This window comes from Kryptolebias marmoratus, linkage group LG12 (genome assembly GCF_001649575.2).
Source record: "Kryptolebias marmoratus isolate JLee-2015 linkage group LG12, ASM164957v2, whole genome shotgun sequence".
NCBI classification, from domain to species: domain Eukaryota; kingdom Metazoa; phylum Chordata; class Actinopteri; order Cyprinodontiformes; family Rivulidae; genus Kryptolebias; species Kryptolebias marmoratus.
Genome location: NC_051441.1, coordinates 24,285,717 through 24,304,046, shown reverse-complemented (window position 1 = coordinate 24,304,046; position 18,330 = coordinate 24,285,717). Strand labels below are relative to the sequence as shown.

The 18,330-nt window shown below is 41.6% G+C and overlaps 1 protein-coding gene across 2 annotated transcripts in view; it reads left to right on the top strand.

The window, feature by feature from the left end:
- The first annotated feature begins 686 nt into the window (after positions 1–686).
- si:ch211-195b15.7 (synembryn-A) overlaps positions 687–18,330 on the top strand; it is a 33,071-nt gene continuing 15,427 nt past the window's right edge. For both annotated transcript variants that reach the window (XM_037978880.1, XM_017437263.3), the window contains exons 1-7: positions 687–775; positions 1,023–1,114; positions 3,026–3,073; positions 3,640–3,657; positions 12,852–12,935; positions 13,674–14,179; positions 15,158–15,293. In XM_037978880.1, coding sequence (XP_037834808.1) covers positions 1,025–1,114; positions 3,026–3,073; positions 3,640–3,657; positions 12,852–12,935; positions 13,674–14,179; positions 15,158–15,293 — 882 coding nt within the window. In that variant the 5' untranslated portion in view covers positions 687–775; positions 1,023–1,024. The remainder of the gene's footprint in view (positions 776–1,022; positions 1,115–3,025; positions 3,074–3,639; positions 3,658–12,851; positions 12,936–13,673; positions 14,180–15,157; positions 15,294–18,330) is intronic.

The following is an 18,330-nucleotide window of genomic DNA, read 5'->3' as shown; positions in this document are numbered from 1 at the left end:
GGGTCACTTCAGAAAACATACTCAAATCATTAACAGAGGACTCACACAACTTTATTTTTAAGGTTTGATCAAAACAGCTTTAACCCAGTTATTTCTGATCATAAGGTGATTTTAGTCTAAAACTCTGGTATAAAAGGCAGCTGGAGATACACATTCCTTCAAGGAATACTAGGTCTTGATTTTCTTGTTTGTTTAACAATAGGAATATTTTGCTATATACGACATTTTATTGTACATTCTTTTATCCAATTTATTTTACCCTCTTTTTAATGCTGGGTCACAAGGAGCTGGTGTTTATCTTAGGGTGTACCAGGGAGAGGTAGGGTACACCCTGGATGGGCTGCAAGTCCAAAATTAGAAGATGCAAACCCCTAAGTTCATTGTAAATTCATAGTTGTAAGGCAACAAAACAGAAAATGCCAGGAGATGAAGACACAGATGAAGACACAGTGACTTCGAACTTTAAGCTTTGTTTCAGTTATTTTCACATTACTTTAGTTGAAATGAAGAATGAAGAATTTTGTCTGTCAGATCGGAGTCTGTGCTGGATGTTTCTACACTTTGATCAATGTTTTCTCAGGTTTATTCTTGTAGTAACCAAGCAGGCTTTGCTGCTGCAGAGTGCAGTGAGTGGTGGGGGTGGCCTGTGATTAGATCCACAGCTTAGAGGGTATAAGGGGGGTGTGCTGAAGAAGAGTGTTATACAGTTATTGTTACATGAAGAGGAAGACCCTGTTATAGACTGAGTGAGTCTGAGTATTTCTAACACCAACAGGTAAGAGTTTATAGTCATTGCATCAGGAAACTTCCAACATTTTTTATCACATGAGATTCAAATAATCAGCTGAAATAGATGCATTTTAAATCACAGGGTTTTAGATATTTGAACTTATGTTAATTCAGTTCAGTATCAAATGTAGCCTTGTTTAGAGCATTTTAACTACAGTTTTATTTTATTTTTTATGTGTTCAAGATGCATTTCTATCTGTCTGTCTGTTTGTTTATTCTGTATTGTTTTGCAGCCATGACCCTGGACATGGAGAGGATCATTGAAAGCATCGGCCAGGGGGACCAGGATGCCGTCCAGCTCCTGCTGGACCGCTACAATGTCCAGGTGACTGACGGTTGCCGTGACAATTGCATCAGTTTGGCACTGGAAATATTCTTGTTTGTAACCATGGAAACAGGCTGTAGGGCAGAATGAGAGCAGCCTGACATTGGCTGGATAGTGGGGTTTGAAATGTTTGTAGAAGCAGCATTGCTTGTTGCTCTGCTCAGCTTCAGGATCATGGTGAAGGATTTCAGTCTTCTGGTCTGCTTCCTCAGAACAACACAGCTGAAAAAATAATATTAAAAGGCATTATGCTTGAATCAGGACATTTATTGGGTGACATTTGTCTAAATGTGATAGTCACAAAATTATTTTGCAAAAAAGACTGATTTCACAGAGAGAAACAGACTACCTAAATATTTTTCTTCAAATATTCTTTGTGAAATAAATTAGCAAAGGCCTTTTCTAGTTGCAGCTCTCCTGACAGAAATTTGGTCACAAATAAAAAAGACAAAACAAAAACAACAAAAGAAAGAAAGAAAGAAACAGAAACACAAAACACAAAAACTGGATAGTGTGGAGCTGCAAGCTTTAAACTGCATGAGATGCTCCATTTATGCAGCTAAATTCACATCCAGATTAAACACACACCAGAAGATCTTAGGGTCTTAGTTTGCAATGCTCATGGGAAAGATGTTTTGGTCACATGCATAAAGGTATGAAATAAAGTAAACTGAGTATCAGCCTTATAATCCATTGTAAGATTTAGAAAGCTGAAATCTGTGACCTACTCCTCTGTTCAATGTTGGTTTCTCTCTTTTGATATAAATGGCTTCCTTCACCCCCTTCTCAAACCATCTATCTTCTCAGTCCAAAATATGAACATTTTGGTCCTCAAAAGAGTGCCCCTTATCCTTGAGGTGTAGGTGAACAGCTGAGTCCTGTCCTGAAGAGCTAGCTCTACTCTTTTGAGCCATGCATCTGTGGAGAGGTTGTTTGGTTTCTCCAATATACAGTTATGGACATTCCTTGCTGCACTGAACTGCATACACCACACAGCTCAGTTTGTGTTTGGGTGTTTTATCCTTTGAGTGGACCAGCCTTTGTCTGAGAGTCCTGTTAGGTTTGAAATGTACCAGAATGTTGTGTTTGGAGAAAAATCCTCTGAGTTTCTCAGATAGCATAAGGGATGAAAATGTTTTATTGTTTCTCTTTGCTCCATGTTATGTTCTGTGGCATGTTTTCTAGGTTTCCTCGCTGTCTTGGCAAAAGCCCAGTAAGGATATCCACATGTTTGGAAAGCTTTATTGATGTGTTTCTGTTCCTTTTCCTTTCCTTCTGTCCTTGTGGGGACATGCTGGGCTCGATGATTGATGTGTCTAGTGAAAGATTCTTATTCCTTAGGTTGGATTTTGACCCATGTGTCATTATTTCCAGTCATTTACCTTCTAATTTACACTTTCATGCATGCATACTGGTGGTGGTCAGAGGGCTCGGTGGTGCAGATGTGATGGCAGCCTCATTTCTGTCTGCCGCCCCAGGGCAGCTGTGGCTACAATGCAGTTTACCACCATCAGTGTGTGAATGTGTGGATGAATGGATGAATGACTGACTGTAGTGTGAAGTGCTTTGGGGTCCTTAGACTAGATAATGTGCTATACAAGTGTGAACCATTTACCATTTACCATGCATGTGACCAAAACATTCCTCTCATGAGCCAAGCAAACAAAGACCCCAATGACTCTCTGGTGAAGGGGAGTCAGACCAATCTGCATGTGAATTTAGCTACATAAACAGAGCATCTCATGCAGTTAAACTATGGAACTTCAAACTCCTCAGTTTTTATATTGATAAAATTGGTAGTAAAACGTTTTCAAGTCCAGAGTAGAAGTCCAGTTGCTTTGTTGAAATTTTTATTTATTTATATTATTATGTCTGATCATAGCTGTAATGTGTCCCTCCATCTCTCTACAGCATGCAGAGTGCTTCTTCTTTAATACAGAAGCACAGGAGAGAAAAAAGGTCAGTAAAGTAAGATTTCTTAGCCTGTGTGCCTTCTTGTTTTAATATTCCATCTTAATCTGGAACCTTCACTCAAACTTTCTCAACAAAGAGGTCAAGCAAGTTTATAATTTCTATCATTAGCAAACACTAAAATAATTAAAGGCCCAGCATTGCTTGAAGGGATGCATTTCATACAATATGACATGATACCACTTCATCATTTGATTTGTTTACTATGTTCCACTGTAAAAATAAATTGGGTTTGAGATTTACAGATCATTGCATTCTGCTTTTATTTACATTTTATACAACTGTTTTAGAATTAGTGTTATAGTTCAGAATTAGCAATTTTTGTGAATCGCATTTATGAGCTAAAATACTTGATTAATAATTAAATAATCTTCCTAGGTAATATTTAACAGTGTTTAAAATCATTTTTACAGTACACCTGGCCACTAAATTTGTGACTGTCCCAATAAAACTTCATTGATTCTGCTCTTTCAAAATAACACTTTTTTCCCCTTCTTCCTGCTTTTTTCACCTGCATGTCCTGGTCTGTTCATTCCTGGACAAACTGGCTGCAGCAACAACGTCTGGAAGAGGTAAACAAACCACAAAGATGTGCTAATGAGTTTATTCTGTATTACAGTAATCTGAAAAGGTGCTTACAATGCTCAGTCATGTCCAGTGGGAGTGCATGTGGGGTGTCCTCTAAAAGCCATTAATCATGTTAAGCTGTATGTTCCAAAGCTGCTTGGATATTTCATGACTCATCATATTACCTGTGATGACCTTCACGTTGCAGATAAGCTGCAGAAAAACTCTGCTCTTGGATTGGGCAAGAATAATGTTGTCAATATATTTTATTACATTTTACAAAAAGGTTCAACTAAAGATAGACATTCCTTAAAGAAATGTATATCACCTGCTTTTTTTCATGCCAGAGACTGTAAGAAGTGTTGTAGCTGTTTTAGTCAAGCCTTAAAAATAATGTCATGCTAGATATCTTAGCAGTCCATGTTTGGGTTGTGAATGACTCTCTCCTGCTACCACATCAAATTTTCGCTCAATATCTGTAAACTGTCTGAGTTACAGACATTTCTGTGTTGGCTAAGGTTAATTACCAGTGGCAGCCACCTTAAATGGGATTGTCTCCAAAGGTTAATTAGTTGTAGATGTGCATCCAGCGATTACTTTCTGAGGTTCAGTAAAATCCATTCACTGGTTGATGAGATATTTTGCTAATGTTACAGACAAATGAACATACACAGACAGGCAATTAATGATTGTCCATCTTTTGTGTCGGGCAATAAAATAACCATAATAATTCTAAATTGTTTTAATTTCTCCAATATCAAAGCTAATATCTAGATTTTGTGATTGTGAATTTGTACAATAATGAGAATAATCCTGATTGTTTTAGATTTTCATTTCACAAAGTTTGATTTTGTTGTAATCTTTGGTCTTGATTGATTGTTTTGCAGACTTCCAGAGTTTTTCTTTGGACTGTGGCTTCTTGTGAAAAAGCAGACAAAGTTCAAAGAAAACTGAGTTTTTAATTGAGTTGTTATAGCTTAAAGAAGCAAAGCACGAGCTAAAAGCTAAAGAAAAAGCAAAATGCTAAACTCAATTCCTTTACCAGAACAGAAAATTAAACTATTAAATGAAGATTATTGAACATAAGATCTCTCTCTTGAAGAGACTTTTCAGTCATAGCCCATTTTAAGGCCAGAAACTCCAGCTTCATAGAGCTGTAATTGGCCATATTACGGTCTGTGGGTTTAAGACCTCGGCTGGCATATGCAATAGGCCTCAATCCAGTCTCTGTCTCCTGTGACAGTACTGCACCTAGGCCACTATGGCTGGCGTCAGTCTCCAGAATAAAAGGCAGTGAAAAATCAACATACGCCAACAGTGGTGCAGATGTTAATCTGGATTTCAAAGCCTCAAAGCTCTCCTCACACTCTGATGTCCAGGCTGCTTGAAAACCCTGGCCAGACCCCTTCTTGGACTTTTTACCCACTAGTTGTGCCACTAATCTATGAAGAGGGCCCACTAACATAGCAAAACCTTCCACAAAGCGCCTGTAATAACTAGCAAAGCCCAAGAATGAGCGAAGCTATGAAACATGAGTGGGATGTGGCCATTTAGCCACTGCTTCAGTCTTTGCAGGGTCTGTAGCAACACCTTTATTGGAGATTATGTGCCCCAAACATTTAACCTCTCGCTGGAAAAAGGAACATTTTTCAAGCTTCACCTTAAGGCCTTGACCCTGAAGTCGAGCAAGGACTGTCTCTGGACGCTCAATGTGCTGCTGGGAGACTGAACATGAGAAAACATTGATGTCATCCAAATACAAGAGGAGATACTGGCACTGCTGTTCCCCAAACATCCTCTGCATAAGACGCTGAAAGGTACCTGTGTAATGATCATACCTGTGTACCATTGCTCTGCCTTGCCATGCCTCTAATCATTCTTCATTCTACTCACCTGTGTCTCCGCCCTGATTACCTCTCCGTCACCTGTTTCACACCCTTTATAATCACCTTCTCTCCTGTTTTCTGTGCCAGATTATGAAAGCTCTCGTGCAAGTAGTTCTCCAGCGTTTCCGGACTGACTCTCTGTGCTTCGACTCTGCTCTCATTCTCTGGACTCTCGCCTACGCCTCGCCCCTGCCAGTATCTTGCAGGATTACAGATCTCTGGACTTCGACCCTCGCCTGTTTTTAGGACCTGGACCTCTTGCCTGCTCCATTGGCTTTGTCCCACGCTCTCAGCCTTCCCGGTATCGACCCAAGCCTGCCCAACCACAAGTGCCGTTACTCCCCACTGACCTGCCTGGTGAGAACGCTGAGCTTTGCCCCTGCTCTGGGACTCCTCTTGATCATAGTCTTCCAGTTGACTGTTGCCAGCCTCCTTCGCACAGGCTCCCAGGTTGGTGAAACTTCTTTCAACTCTGTTTACTTCCTGGATTACGTGTGGCTCACCAAACTCCCCTCTCTCTCCTCAGAACTGCTGCCGGTGTTCCAGTTGTTGAAAGTTACGTTTACCCTGTTTACTAATAAAGTGGTTTTAATCGCCCACTCTTGTGCTGTGGCTGATTTCCCGGGTCCGCAAACTGATTCTTGTCAACTTGGTACATTACACAGCCCAAATGGCATATGATTCCACTCAAAGAGTCCACATGGTGTACAAAAAGCAGTTTTTGGTTTATCCTGTTCTAACACAGGAACTTGATTGTACCCACTGGCCAAGTCCAGAGTGGAAAACAACTGGGCTCCAGAAAGATGGTCCAGGCTTTCCTCAATGCGAGGCAATGGAAAAGCATCTTTTCTTGTCTTGCTGTTAAGCTGATGGTAATCTACGCACATATGCAGACTACCATCCTTCCTTCTAACCAAAACAATGGGAGAGGCATAGGGACTACTACTCTCCTGTATCACCTGGTTCTGCAAGAGCTGGTTGATATGCAATTTGGCTGCCTCATAGTCTGAGGGAGGAATGCGTCTACACCTCTGCCGAACTGGAATGTCATCCAACAGGGGAATGTAATGAGACACCAGATTAGTGCAGCCCAAGTTACCTTCATGGGTTGAAAACAGAGCTATATCGGTGCAAAAGCGACCAAACTTGTAGCTGTTCAGGCTCTGCCAGTGCGGACAAGTCGACAGCGTGGGCCATGCTCTGCTCTGGACCAGATGCCACCTGAGAAGAGACAGTAGCACAAGGCCTTACCTCTGTCACTTCAGGAGGCAGGCTAATCACTTCTGTTTGACTCAGCTCACCGAGGTGAGTTCATGGGTAAAGGACAACATCAGCAGTCCCAACATTGATGACAGGAACATAAGTTGTGCCACGCACAACCTGAACCAAACACGGGGAGGCTAACAATCCTGCTGGCAGACCGGACTGTGAGGGTTCAAACAGTACGACCTGACCAGCAAGTTGTTCAGGGCAGGTTGCAGCTACAAATTTCATAACCCTACCAGTTATCCTCACTCCTCGGGAGCCTCGTACCCTAACGGCACCAGTTAACTTCCCAGGGGGCTCAATTGCTGTCTGGTAACACTGCTGCAGAGCCTCCACAACTGGATCAGGATGCTGTGTTACTGAAGGCAAGTCAAAAAATGAACCACCATGTGCCCCAAAAAGTTCTTTGTAGACACAGTGAATTATATTCATCCCCAGGATGCCAGGAACAGAAGAACCAGTGTTAATGGGATCTTTAACCACCAGAATCCCACAACGTGGAAGCACCTTGCCACACAGATTAACATCCAACTCCAAATAACCAATATACGGGATAGAAAGACCATTGGCTGCCCGGAGCTGCAACCAGTGACATGACTGAAGACAATCATGCCCCAATGATGCAAAGTGTTTATGAAAACAGCTCTCTGTGATGGTTGACACCATGGAACCTGTGTCAACTAAGCAGGTAACAGAAACACCACCAATTACAACATCAATGGCTGGACAAGACGCCGACAATTGTGACACAGCTGCCATTTGAGAGCCTGCCATTTTTCCATCTGAGTTGTGGCTCAACAGCTCAGTGGGTGCTAGGTTTCCACCTGGTTATCATTAGCTGGCTTAGTCACAGAGTTAATCTTAACACGAACCCGCTCACCATCACACTCCCTGGCAAAATGACCTGGCTTTTGACACCTGCAGCAGATCACAGAGCCTGGGCAAGGAGGTCGTGCCTGTGAAAAAGTCTGCAAAGAGGCAACACACTGAGTGCTTTAATAGTTCTTTTAACTCACTGAACTCAGGATGTATAACGGTAGACGGAGTTAGCCGAGAGCACCCCATACTGAAAACCATATGTGGATGGGAAAGAGTGACTACGCTCCCTAGCGCCATCCGGAAACCCTTGCCCACCGGATTGCCTCAGCACGCACCTCCAACAAGGTGGCAGTAGGATGACCACGAACATACTGCTTAAGTTCCCGGCGGAGAGCACTATCCCACACATGTTGTACAAATTGATCACACAGCAAAATGTCAGTGTTAAGCAACTCATTAGGAGCATTCTGCTTCAACTGTTCCATAAGGGCCATTAGAGCTAAAGAAAACTGTAGCAGCGTTTCCCCCTCTTGTTGTTTCCTAGAAAAGAAAGCATGCTGCAAAGTTACATATGACTCAGAACAACCAAACAACTCCTTTAAGATAGTTAAGATCTTAACGGGGTCATTCCTCTTAACATCAGTGCGGTACTTTATTTCCTCCCTTGCCTCCCCCTCTAGATGATCAAAGAGGAAGAAAGCCTGGTCAGTCGTCGACAACCGATAGGCACGAATACCTGATTGGGTCTCTTCAATCCACTCAGTGATCCCAATGCCAGTCTTACCATTAAACATGGGACATCGTTGATCCCTGGGCACCACCACCAGGAGGGGGGGATTTCTGAAAGTTTGTGCTTGACCCCAATTGAGTGATTAAACAACAAATCAGAACACCACAGGTTCAAAAGATGCACCCAGACAACAGAAATAAAAAATACCCCCAAAAATACAATATTTTATTAACAAGTCAGTTGAAACATGTACTAAATCCAGGCATGTAACTCAATCCTAAAGGCATAAGGCAAGCAAGGACAATTTAGTTATTCTACACCAAAAAAAACAAAACATGCAAGAACACAGCAAACAAATCAAAACAAAAAGGAAAACCAGTAAATCAAAACAAATCAAACGCAAGGCAAGGAAAGTAAAACACTACAATGGTGGAACAAACTATTACTGTCCTGTACTGCCCTTAAGAACAGCAGGATCAGAGGCAACATGTACAGTCCAATCAGTTTGCTGCTAAAACCGCAGCAATAGTTGCCGGGGAGTCACAGTCCAAACTCTCACCAAACAGGACAAGACAAGACAGCAGAACGTCCCTTTTAGTGCCACAGCACACCTATCAATCAGGTGCCCAGGAGCATCTGCTCAGGCTACCAGAGGAGGGAGCGGGTCAGCAGGTGGAGAGAGATGGATGCCACGCACTACAAAACTCCAGCCACAGCTGGCAATGCCAGCAGAGCAACAATGCTGTAGAAACACACAGCAGGTGTAGCACCCAAAAACCCAGATAATCCCAGCAATCTGGATTAAAAAAAAAATGGCACTTACGATCTCAGATGAGCAGATCAGCCACACTGACAGCTGACATGCAGCAGGAGGAACAGACTCATACAGCAGCAACAGCAGCCTGCCCTGTTATAACGGAGTCTGCCCCACCCATCAATCAGCAGTATGCTTCTACTTACACCTGGTGCACACTGAGTGGGAAGGGTGGAACAGCATCTTACCATATTCGGAAGGAACTGAAGAGATCTCAATGTATTTCTGGAGGAAACAATTTGAAAGTAAAGTTAAATATTTTGAAAAGTATAAAGGTTACAAAAAACAAATGTCACAGCACCCGTCTCATGAATGAGCTGAGGGTATTATTATATGAATGACTAAAATAGCACAAAGTATGTAGAAGTAGTTAGATTGCAAACCAGTACAGAAAAAAAGAAAAACGGAATAATATTAACTAGAACTGCAAGCAGTTATCAAAGGGTTCCAAGCCTCCACACTCTGCCCCTCTCCGCGCGCTCCGCTCCCGACGTCCTGCTGGCGTGGCTTCGCCGCATCTCTCAGCAAGCAGACTGAGTTGAAAGTTGTCAGGACAGTGCGTGCTCCCCAAAAGTGTTCCGTAAGATGCAATGATATAAATTCTAAAGAAATCTCGGGAAGAAAAAACTAACTGCCATTTTATTCCACACAGAGCCAAAGAAATAAATTCATCTAAAATCCATTATTCATTCAAAAAATACCAAAATATTCTCAGATGATCAAGTCTACATCTGTAATAATATGCATTTATCTCCATGTCTGTAGTTTCAATGCTGTTTCAGCAAAAAAAAATGTTAATTGTAATTTCATACCACAGCGAGCCAAAGAAAGATTAATGAAAAATCCATAACTGTTCAAAGAATTACCAACATATTCTCTAATGACCATGCCTACATGTGGAATAATTTTCTTTTATTTCTATATATTCTATATTCCTTGATTAAACACATTCTTTATGAAAAATTTATAACTTCATTTTCATGATGTCAAGCTAATGGCACAAAAATCATAAAGCTGCACATTTTGATCAGCACTTTTAGGCTTCATGCAAGACACACAAACTGTAAGTCTTAGCCCTCTAAGTTCAACAATTGATTTTTTATGAATTTTTCTAAATGTTAAAGGCTACACATACATTTTTGCACAAAAGCCACGCCCACTTTGACCAATCATTACCATATTGATAACATAGTTTCAGGGTTGTATCCTGAAGGTACCCACCAAGTTTCTTGTAAGTACATTTAGCCATTTTGGCAGTATAAACTTTACCTTATTATAGCAATGGAGAGAAACCTTTTATTCGGCCTTAGGCACTACTATTCTAAAATGTACTGATAAACTTTAAGCTACTCGGAAGTTATGCTTAATAAACAACACATTTTTGTTTACGCATAATTCATTAACCGAAAGGTTTTTTGAAATTTCGTTCACATCGTTTGGTTAGCCGGTGGTGGTCCAGTCATACTACATGAAATTTCGTTTCAATTGGCTTGGAGCCTTGGGAGGAGTTAACGAAAAGAGGTTCCGCATATTTTGCAAGTTTTCTACTAATTAGCATAATTTTACAAAATTTTTTCAAAACATACGTGGTTTACAGAAAACACCAGAATAGAGATAATGTGCATACATGTAGTAGTTGTGAAAGAATTTGCAAAAAAGCATTTCTTGTTGTAACAGCGCCACCTAGAGGTCAAATTTTGCAACTTTTCCCTCAAACGTAGAGAGCACAATTCTATAGTTGATTGGCCATTTCCTTGAAGTTAAAGTTTGATTTTTGGTCGAGTTTAAAGCTCAAATGTGAGATAGCATATAAGCCACGCCCACTTCATCATAATATTCAAGATATCGTCTTAAGGTGCGGTCTTGATCATCTGTACTAAGTTTGGTGTATATCCGTCAAGCAGTTATTCAGATATAAACTTTTTGAAATTATAGTACGCCCTATTGGTATAACTGCATAAAATTGATTACAAAGTGCCAACATCTCATCCACTATTGGGATCTAGATGCCTTGTCCATAATCTTGAAGTACGTCGGAGATATTCATAGTTAACCGTTGTGTTAGCTAGCGCTGAAGGGTTTGGTATTGCATCACTCGCACAAAATTCCAAAATTTTAAAACTTTGTAATCACTGCTTCAGCAGATCGGTTTATAGATGTTATGAACCAAGTTTCACAATGATCCAGCTTATAATGTGGGAGTAGTATTCGAAAGTAGGTTTTGCCTTTATCACGCTATAGTAAAAAATCTAGTTAGGTGGAAGTGGGCGTGGCCAATGTAAAAGTGATGCAGAATCATCCAAACTTAAAAGCATTTTCTCATCAAGATTTTGAGTGTAGGACTTGCAGTTTAGGAGTTATTAGCAAAAGCGCATCCTTTGCTATAGCGCCCCCTAGGTATAGGACGATGTGATTTTTTTTTGTCTGAGTACTGGTAGGATTTTTCTATCAGACTGTCCGTTTGGCTTTTCCCCAGGAGTTTTTGGTTTTTCTGGCCAACTTGTTTTACTGGAGAAGAATTTGTATGGATGAAAAATCTGTACAAAAACAATAGGGTTCCCTGCTCCGCTGGGAGCAGGCGAACAGCCATGCCTTGCATTGGCCACCCGCTCGCACCTGCGGGCTTGGAACCCTAATAATAATGTGAATGCTGACTCAGAGTTCACACAATGAGAGCCTCAGACAGCCTGTGACAAACCCATCATGGCTAAGGCTAACTGATGCACCATGTTTTACACATTTCATTGCATTTTGTTATGTTTGTGGGAAGTGTAGCTTCAGATTGGTTAGGATACAATTCAAGATGGATGCTGCAGCTAATCAACCTTAGCAAACATATATATATGTAACTCAGTGAACTTTACAGATATTTAGGTGAAATTTGATGTGACAGTAGCTGAGAGTTATTCTTAACACACACTCTGAGTACTCACAGATTGTGTGAGATTCATTTTTAAAACTTTGCTATGCAAGGCAGCATTTCTAGGATATTCATCCATTCATCTTCTACCGGATTCTTCTAGTTGGGTTGCGGAGGCAAAAGGTCACCCAAACATCCCTCTCCCAGCAACACTCTCCAGCTCCACCTAGGGGATCCCAAGGTTCCCTGGCCAGACAGGATACATAATCCCTCCAGCAAGTTCTGGGTCTGCCCCGAGGTCTCCTCCCAGTGGGACATGCCCAGAAAACCTCCACATGGGGGCGTCCAGGAGGCATCCTAGTCAAATGCCTGAATCACCTCAAGTGACTACTATTGATGTGGAGGAGCAGTGGCTCTGACCTAAACTCCCCTCAGCCGATGACGCTTCTCATCTTATTTGTAAGGCTGAGCCTGGCCACCCTATGAAGGAAGCTCATTTCAGCTGTTTGTATCTGGGATCTCTCACCTATGGTCGTTAACTATACATCATGACCATAGGTGAAGGTTGGTCAAGAGCTTTGTTTTTTGACTCAACTCTTTCTCTGCCTTGGCACCCTATATTCTCTCAGCACATTATTATAAGTCTTCTCCAGATTCACAAACACATGTAGACTGAAGAGTCAAGGACCACCAGTGTACCAGTGATGAGCTGCAGAACATGGAGTAAATGAAACATGAATGCTCAGATAACGAAAATGATCTTGACAAATCTGTTTGTTGCATTTTGCAGTGACTATAGCTAATGCCGCCTGTTGCCTTTTCAGTTCAAAAAGAACAAAATAAGAGAGTGTGCTCCTGACTCTGACATGGACTCAGATGAAGAAAACCCCGATCTTCTTCTCAGACAGGTAGGCCAGAGTTTGGATTGCCTTACAGTCCAAGATTCTTGATTAATGAATGTCCTTGAATTTACATTGAATAATCTGAAAAGTTGTAACCCGTCACAAAAATTATCATTATTTCTTTCAGATATAGCCATGAAACTTTCAGCAAACATTGTTTAATGAAGGTGGTGCCTTATTAGGTGGTTAGGATAAATATTTATCAGTTAATTTTATGAATTAACTAGCAAGAACCTTTATTTCATCAAAAGTTCAGTTTGTTATTGCATCACCATTTAGAGGCACTTTCTACAAGACAAAACTTTTTACTGTGGTTAAAATATCATGTGCTTAGATACACTGATATTGGTATATAGGTACTTTAAAATATGAACTATCAATTTAGTTTAAAGTATTTTATTAAATCTGTGATGTGCAGTCTGTTCAGTTCCTTGGGATCACATAAAGAACCTGAAATTATCCAAAATGACTTTTGATTCCAAAATCAAAATCCAAAAATGAAAGTAGTTTCTATTATTTAGTAAAGTTACTTGCAGCACATTTATTACTTATTTATTCTTTAAATTAATTATGTGCCAAAAGAGGTATCTGATTGGGCCAGCCCTGTCAGAAACAACCATAGCTACGCTCCTGGTTTCATATGAGTTGATATAGCGGACTTGTGATCAGCTGAGCTACTAAAAACAGTTTTTGATTCTTGGATTTCAACCATAACTTTACTCTCCTGCCTGGCTCTCTCTGCAGGACCTGGCTGCAGCCCTGCTATGCTTCATAGGTGGTCAGCTACAGCCAGCGGTTCTACAGGCATGCCTTCATACGCTGCGTATCCTCTCCCGTGACCGCAGGGCCCTGGGGCCCATGATCACTGACAGTGCCCTTTTGACCCTTGCACACCTGGGAGGCATTGACCCACTGCAGACCTGCTCAGAGCAAGAAGAGGAAAAAACTGAGGTTCATTCAATCAAAAGACAAACTCAGATCCAGAGAAGAGCTTCTGGAGACTGGGAGGAGGGTTCCTGCTCTGCTCCTGGGATGGTTTCTGGTTCTGCCTCCACAAATGGCTCCGACCATCAGTGGAGAGGGGATGAAGGATATGTAGCGCTTACTCCTGGGAAGAAAGATGTCCGGGATGACGACAGTGAGGACGAGAATGAGGAGGAAGGGGAGGTGTGTAGGAAGGAGGCCATGAAGGTCCTGTGTAACATCATCTACAACAGTCCCCAGGCCCAGGAGCGAGCCAGCGCTTTAAGGTCATACTTCATAAACATGATGCTTTTTTAAAGCACAAAAAGAAAAAAAATTATTTTACAGATACTGAAGTCAAAATTAGTGGAGTTGTAGCTGACATCACACACATTAAGAACTACTAATTGTGTCACATATTTGCCTTAAATTTCAGCATCAACTATTGAAGTCAAATCTATTAATCTGTTAGCAAAATATCTCATAAACAAATTTTGGACAAATTTAAATGAAACTTTCATCAAGTAATTATTTGGATTTACATCTACAACTGATTCATTTTTGGAGTCAATTCAACCAGAATTGGAGGTCACCTAATCGATATTAGCCGACATAAAAATGGCTATAATTCAGTTCATTTTACAGATAGTGTCCTAAAATTGGATGTGGTAGGAGCTGAGAGACGTTCACAACACATACTCTGAGCCTGATCTCAACAACAGTATGGGATTGTTCATGACTGTGAATGACTCTCAGCTACTACTACAGCAAGTTCAATATCTATAAGACTGAATGATAGCCATTTTTGTGTTTTTAATGTCAGTGGCAGCCATATTGAATTAAATTGACATTAAAAGTTAATTAGTTGCAGATGTACATACATAATTACTTTTTGAGAGCTTCAATAAAATCCATCCAGTGGTTCATGAGATAATTCCCTATTAGACAGAAAAACACACACACAGACACAGACTGAATCATATTATTTGCTTTTTTCCTCTCTGTGGCAGGTGATAATTAACAATTTGGTGAGGTGGTCAATCAAGATTCATGAACAATGTAGGTCAGCTGCCACCTCCTAAGAATATATTGAACCGTGCTGACGATAATTACAGCACGTATAAAAGAAGCATAGTTGTATGACTCCAGTTATTTTCACATCTTAAATGTTCTGAAAAAAGGAAGTGTTCAGCTATATATGATGCTTACAGCTGCTTAGCAACCCCTGGCCTCACTCTGAATGTCACTCTTGTTTCCATGGGAAGGCTTCTGCAAGGACTGTGGAGGAGTTTGAAGCAGGCGATCTGGATTAGGGAGCCCCCTAGTGGACAGTTCTACAAACTGCGACTGTTGTTCTTACTGACTGCCTTGAGGCCTGAGCTCAGACTACAGCTCCAGCAGGTAAGCACTGAATCATCATTTTGTGGATTGTTTTTCCATTTTGTGCTAATGCAAGTGTGAATATTTGTGATCAAATGAGACACCTGCAGGAGGTGTCCCATGTCTCTAATGATATATAATTGTTTGTTAGAATGTAATTTACAAAAATCAGCAAATAAGACAAAGGTCACTGAAACACTGCATAATAATACTTCAGGGTGTAGAATTCTTCTTCTTCTTCTTATACTGCAGATTTTATTTATTTATTTATTTATTTTTGCTATGTTTCTCTGTCTTGATAAAACCCAAAAGTTAAGGTTACCATTTTCACAAAACCTTGCAAATGTTTGTTCTGTGACAGACATTATTAACATGTAACAGATGTTAACAGTAACTTTTTTTTTTCAAAACACCCTGTATTTTTTTTAAATCCACACCTCTATCAAAGGTTTGAGATTTCCCTTAATGGTAAAACTCAGAATACTGAACAAATTAGTAGAAATCTAATAAATTTAAGGGATTTGATGTAAACCTATCCAAAAAGTCCATAAAATGTCTTCTAATTTTAGTGCAACAAAACCACCAGCAACAGCAAGGTTTTGGGAATGACATCCTCTTTACTTCTGATGATATCCTACAAAGCGTTGCTGGTGTACATTCAGGCACAAGAACACATTGCACTTCTGGCACTTCCACCTTGACACACCATTTAGGTGGAGGTTACACCGCCCCCGTTTGTCACAGTGAATTCGCAAATGTCCATAGATGTCATAATGCACATCTAGTTGTGGTTTTGAGGGTCTTGGGTGTAGTGTTTCTTCTGAAACAACAGGTATGGAGAGGAGAAGGATGGTCAGCCAACTTTAGGTGTTGATTTATCGACTTGCTTCAAATTATGGGTGACTGCCAATCAGAATCAGAATCGCTTTATTGCCATTGCCAGTAAACAAGTTACAGGCTAGGAAATCGTTCTGGTGTACTGGTGCAAATAAAACAAATACAAATGAATAAGTAAACATGAAATAAGAAATAAATGAATTGAAAGTGTACATGTGCATTATGGCAGGTGGATAAAGTGGCTGTGTCGTGCTAGAGTCAATTATCTGTTGTTCAGCAGTTTAGTGGCAGAGGGAAAGAAGCTGTTCATGTGGCAGGAAGTTCTGGTCCGGATGGATCGTAGTCTTTTGCCTGAGGGGAGAAGATTAAACAGGCTGTGTCCCGGGTGGGAGGGGTCAGCTGCAATTCGACCTGCACGTCCTAAGGTCCTGGAGGAGTACAGGTCCTGTACGGGTCGGAGGTTGCAGCCAATCACCCTCTCGGCGGAGCGCACAACGCGTTGCAATCTTTGTTTGTCCCTGCTCGTGGCCCCAGTGTACCACACAGTGATGCAGGTGGTGAGGATGGACTCAGTGACAGCTGTGTAAAACTTCACCATCAGCTCAGTTGGCATTTTGAGTTTCCTCAGCTGTTGTAAGAAGAACATCCTCTGCTGTGCTTTCTTGATGATGGAGCTGATGGTCGGCTCCCACTTGAGGTCCTGGGTGATGGTGATACCCAGGAAGCGGAAGGAGCCCACAGTGACGATGGTGAGGTCCTTGATAACGAGAGGGCGTGGAGGGTCTATGGCTTTCCTGAAGTGCACAATTAATGCCACCATCTTCTGGGTGTTAAGCTCCAGGTTATTTGAGCTGCACCAAGACACCAGCCGATCCACCTCCATCCTGTAAGCAGACTAATCCCCGTCCGAGATCAGACCGATGACGGTGGTGTCGTCCGCAAACTTAATCAGTTTAACAGACTCACGGCTGGAGGTGCAGCAGTTGGTGTAGAGGGAGAAGAGCAGAGGTGAAAGTACACAGCCCTGGGGGGAACCGGTACTGATGGTCCGAGTCTCCGAGATGGTCGTCCCCACACGTACTGCCTCCTATCTATCAGGAAGTTGGTGATTCACCTGCAGATGGAGTCGGGCACACTGAGCTGAGAGAGCTTGTCTTGGAGCAGGTGTGGCAAGATTGTGTTGAATGCAGAGCTGAAGTCCACAAACAGGATCCTGGCGTAGGCTTTTGGGGTGTCCAGATGTTGCAGGATGAAATGGTGGGCCAGGTTAATAGCATCGTCTACAGACCTGTTAGCTCTGTAGGCAAACTGCAGCGGGTCTAGGGAAGGGGCGGTGATGGTCTCGAGATGGGAGAGGACCAGTCGCTCAAATGTCTTAATGACTACAGACGTCAGAGCCACAGGCCTATAGTCATTAGGACCAGTAATCTGAGGCTCTTTGGGGATGGAAATGATAATGGAGGATTTGAAGCAGGCTGGCACATGACACAAGGGTCTGTGAAGATGGGAGTGAGCTCATCTGCGCAGTGTCTCAGGGTGGAGGGGGAGACACCATCTGGACCTGGAGCCTTACGGAGGTTCAGCTTGCTGAAGAGATTGTGCACATCCTGCTCCTGGATAGTGAGGGGGCCGGGGGAGGGGGCTGAGACCAATGGCGGCTGGTGGAGTTTTCTCCAGGGGGGGCTATAAATCCAAAATAGACATATACCAAAGGTTTTGGTATATGTCTATTATGTGATACCTTAGTATATGTTNTTGGACCAAAACATATACTAAGGTATCACACCAGTGTATTTACATGAATTAAAACAACAAAAGCAACATTATAATGTACATATGCATAAGTGCTTCCTGAACACACCAATACTTACAAAGACGGAGGTCTCCCAAGGCACAAGCCTGTAGGACACATTTAGCGTTTATAAGATCTGTTTTCTCCATTATTTTTCAAAACTTTACCGGAGAAAAAACGTCAAAGCTTGTTTTATGATGCGAGCACTCACTACGTCACGTATTCTGAACGTACAATATAACAACAATCAGATGTCTCACTCCGATTAGAATTCAAAACCAAAAAGACAGTCCAGAGCGTAATCAAATCCAGTCACGTGAAGTAGTTTCAGTCTCCACTTCTTGTAAACCTCTCGCTATTTGGGTTTTTTTTTCGCATTTTACTACGTCTTCGGACACGTTTATGTGGGTCAAGAGGGCCACCGTAGGT